The 3,324-nt window shown below is 42.2% G+C and overlaps 1 protein-coding gene across 1 annotated transcript; it reads right to left on the reverse strand.

Annotated features, from left to right (window-relative positions):
- Positions 1-474: 474 nt before the first annotated feature.
- Positions 475-2,521, reverse strand: LOC134209424 (carboxypeptidase B-like). The gene is made up of 5 exons (XM_062685412.1): positions 2,469-2,521; positions 1,619-1,816; positions 1,280-1,555; positions 987-1,227; positions 475-924 (listed from the first exon to the last, which is right to left on the reverse strand). Exons 1-5 carry the CDS (start codon positions 2,519-2,521, stop codon positions 475-477), a joined length of 1,218 nt encoding a protein of 405 aa, XP_062541396.1.
- Between the last annotated feature and the right edge of the window lie 803 nt (positions 2,522-3,324).

The raw sequence follows: 3,324 nt of genomic DNA on the forward strand, positions 1-3,324 counted from the left end.
CAGAACGGTGTCCCTGCAGGATTACCACCGCTTGTCGGAATTTTACTTCCGCAAACGGGTCCAACGTAAAACGAAGGCACGGGTCCTTGCAAAGATCGTAACGGGATCAGTGGGTACAAATAGCGCTAAGAAGCACCGTTGAAATTAAAATAGCTTCGGGTAGTATTAAAATCTTCCTTCCGCAAAGAGAGAAAGAACCGCACAGCACGAAAGCACGATGCGGTCTCTTTTTGGGATGTTTAGAACCCACTTCCCCTCTCTGTCACGTTTTTTTGTATACCTCGTACATGTACTGTCACAAAATCTTAGACCCCCTCCTCCCTTAAAACCTGTGACATCATTTTAGAACGATCCCCAACTAGAGCTGCGAGAGAGAATCGGGATATTACTGTTTTAAAATTCTTAGTGGTTCGAATCCTGTTTCGATTTGAAACAAATCAGTCTGTAGCACTGTTGGAAGAAAATTTTATTTTCCTAAATATCACTGGACATTGATCGGAAAATTTGGAAAGTAGCATGCGCAACATTCAGGAGCTCGGATGCAGGCAAATCGAATCCTGTACTTCCACCTCCAGTCAGCTCCAGTGTATAGCCGTACTGGAATCCAGCGCGTCCTACTGCGTAGTCGGTACTTGTACCGTAAGCAGAGTACAAAACATAAGCGCTATTTCCTACGATATAGTTGGGGCCACCAACAGCCAGGACAGCATCCCTTGCCCTTTCGCCAATGGCTGCATGTTCGGCAGCGTTGTCAACAGGAACGAATGGCGATGCATATGCGAATGGGTACAGGATCATATTCCCGTACGTGTGAACTGCTAGATAAAGCACCAAACTGCTTCTATAACGCTCCATGAGTGCTACTAACGCTTGGGTTTCCTTTTCTGATGACGGAATTCTACCTCCATAAGTGATGGAACATCGCTAAAATTACAGTTAGATTGAGTGATTAGTTTGGACAGTCCATAATTTATTAGTACTCCTACATTGGAGCCAAGCCTCCATTGGTATGCGAAATTGCGGTTCAGGTCAACGCCTGTGCACTGGATGGAGGATCGGAACCGATTTTTACGCCACAAACGGTCAGTTAGATGCGAATACTCATAACCATCCGGATTCGCCACAGGAACGATGACCCAGTCGTTCTCAAACATGTCCTCATATTCATAGCTGTGCTCTACCAGTTCGTGGATGAGATATACCACAGACATAACTCCAGCCCATTCACTGAAAATTTCAAATCATATTAAGAAGTATTTTCCCGTAAACGAGTTCTTACCGCGCATGTATTCCACCATCGATGAAGATCACGGGCTTCGTGCCATTGACTTGGCCACTGGTACTTGTAATAGTGATGGACTTGATTTCGCGGTTCTCTTCAGTATGACCAATAACCTCAACCGATACCAAATTTGGATACTCGACTGCCAATTCATCGATATAATCGTAGATCTCTTGGGTATTCCAGAAGTGATCAAAATCAACGGTGCTACGACCAGATGCTAATTTTGCTTTTCTATATTCGTTATTGTAGTTCCGCTCAGCTTCGATGGTTCTGTAAAATAATTCACATACTAGTCTTCTATTGCACTGTTTCATAAAACGAACAACTACTCACGTTTCCACATCGTCGATTATGACCTCATGAGAAATGTGGTTCGACACTAGAAAACTTTCAAAATCTTGCTGCAAATCGGGGTGGATCATTATACGATGCCCCGCACCGTCCCAAAAGTCCACACCATCCTTTTCCTCCCATTGCTTCAGTCCAGCTTGTTCATCTCTGGACGCGAACTCAATTTTATACACTTTGTAACTGAAACAAAACACAACTTTCAGCTTGAACCACAATAAACTTATCTGGAACTAAAGTTCATTTTTTACTTTCTGTAAGAAACTTGATCTGCATTAATCAGCAAGCCCAGAGTAAGCAACACGACCGTTGCTGTTAATTTCATTCTGATGCCACGCACTTTGTAGTTCAAATCGATCAATGGTTACGGTAGCGCGTGACGTCTGCTATTTTATAGCTGTAATCGTGCTTGTCTAGCTGATAAAATTTTGATATGATTCCAATCCAATAAAGATTAGTTTTTTAGGGTCGGTTTTTCTCTCTGGCGACTACGTAATAAATGTTTTATTTGTTTCCTGAAATATGTCTGTCTTCTTCTTATTGGCATTTCATCCCCACACCGGAACAGAGTCGCATCGCAGCTTAGTGTTCATTAAGCACTTCCACAGTTATTAACAGCGAGGTTTCTAAGCCAGGTTACCATTTTTGCATTCGTATATCATGAGGCTAACACGATGATACATTTATGCCCAGGGAAGTCGAGACAATTTCTAATCCAAAAATTGCCTTGACCGCCACCGGGAATCGAACCCAGCCACCCTCAGCATGGTTTTGCTTTGTAGCTGTGCGTCTTACCGCACGGCTAAGGAAGCCCCCAAAATATGTCTGTACCTACCTCAAATATCGTTTCATTGCAGACGTAATACTGGAGAAATTATCATCGACCATCATGACTAATGTACAGACGGAAATCGTATGGCCCTGGGTGTGGCGCTCTTAGTATCGCTCACGTTGTGTATTCCAGACGTGCCTTTCTTGTATATTAAGTATACGGAAAAGCTAAAGGACCGCTCCAAACGCGAGCTTCTGATAGAAGGCTCGGAGACCCATAGTGTTATATATGATGTCTGTACTGCCTATGATCGCATATCAGTCCCATATGAATTTTCGTCGTTTTCGAGTTAGCACCTGTAACGGTCATTTTCATCATAGTATTATCGAATGCAACTGTTAAATAGGAATGTTTGTTCAGGAAAAGTCGAAAAAAATATCAAGCCAGTTTGTCCCAGATGAAAAATGACCGCTAATGGTTCCTTTTTTCTTTGATAATGGGACTCATATGCGGTCATTTTCAAGATGGGACAAGTAGGCTTGATGTTTGTTCCTCATTTTCTCCATTTGATGTTTTTTTTATTTGTCCCATAGACTGATATACCATCATAGGCAGCAGTGTTGGTAAAATCACTCATAAATCTCAATCAACGAGCGCTCCCGTGCGAACGAAATCGTCTGCGATTTTAAAGGAATGCATCACGCTTGAGTTTTTCATGCTTAAACGCATCATTTCACTCATTTTCCAAAAAGTCATTTTGTTTAAAAACGCATTTGAAATCCATTTGGTCTGTGTCTAATATTTTATGCGACAAACGTCAATTCACTGTTTTTAACGAAGGAGATCAAAAGAAAATCTACGATGATTCAACTCATCCATGAGTTTTTAGGAGCTGAGTTGGGTGCGTTTCAACTCACGC

This window comes from Armigeres subalbatus, chromosome 2 (assembly GCF_024139115.2).
Source record: "Armigeres subalbatus isolate Guangzhou_Male chromosome 2, GZ_Asu_2, whole genome shotgun sequence".
NCBI lineage: Eukaryota > Metazoa > Arthropoda > Insecta > Diptera > Culicidae > Armigeres > Armigeres subalbatus.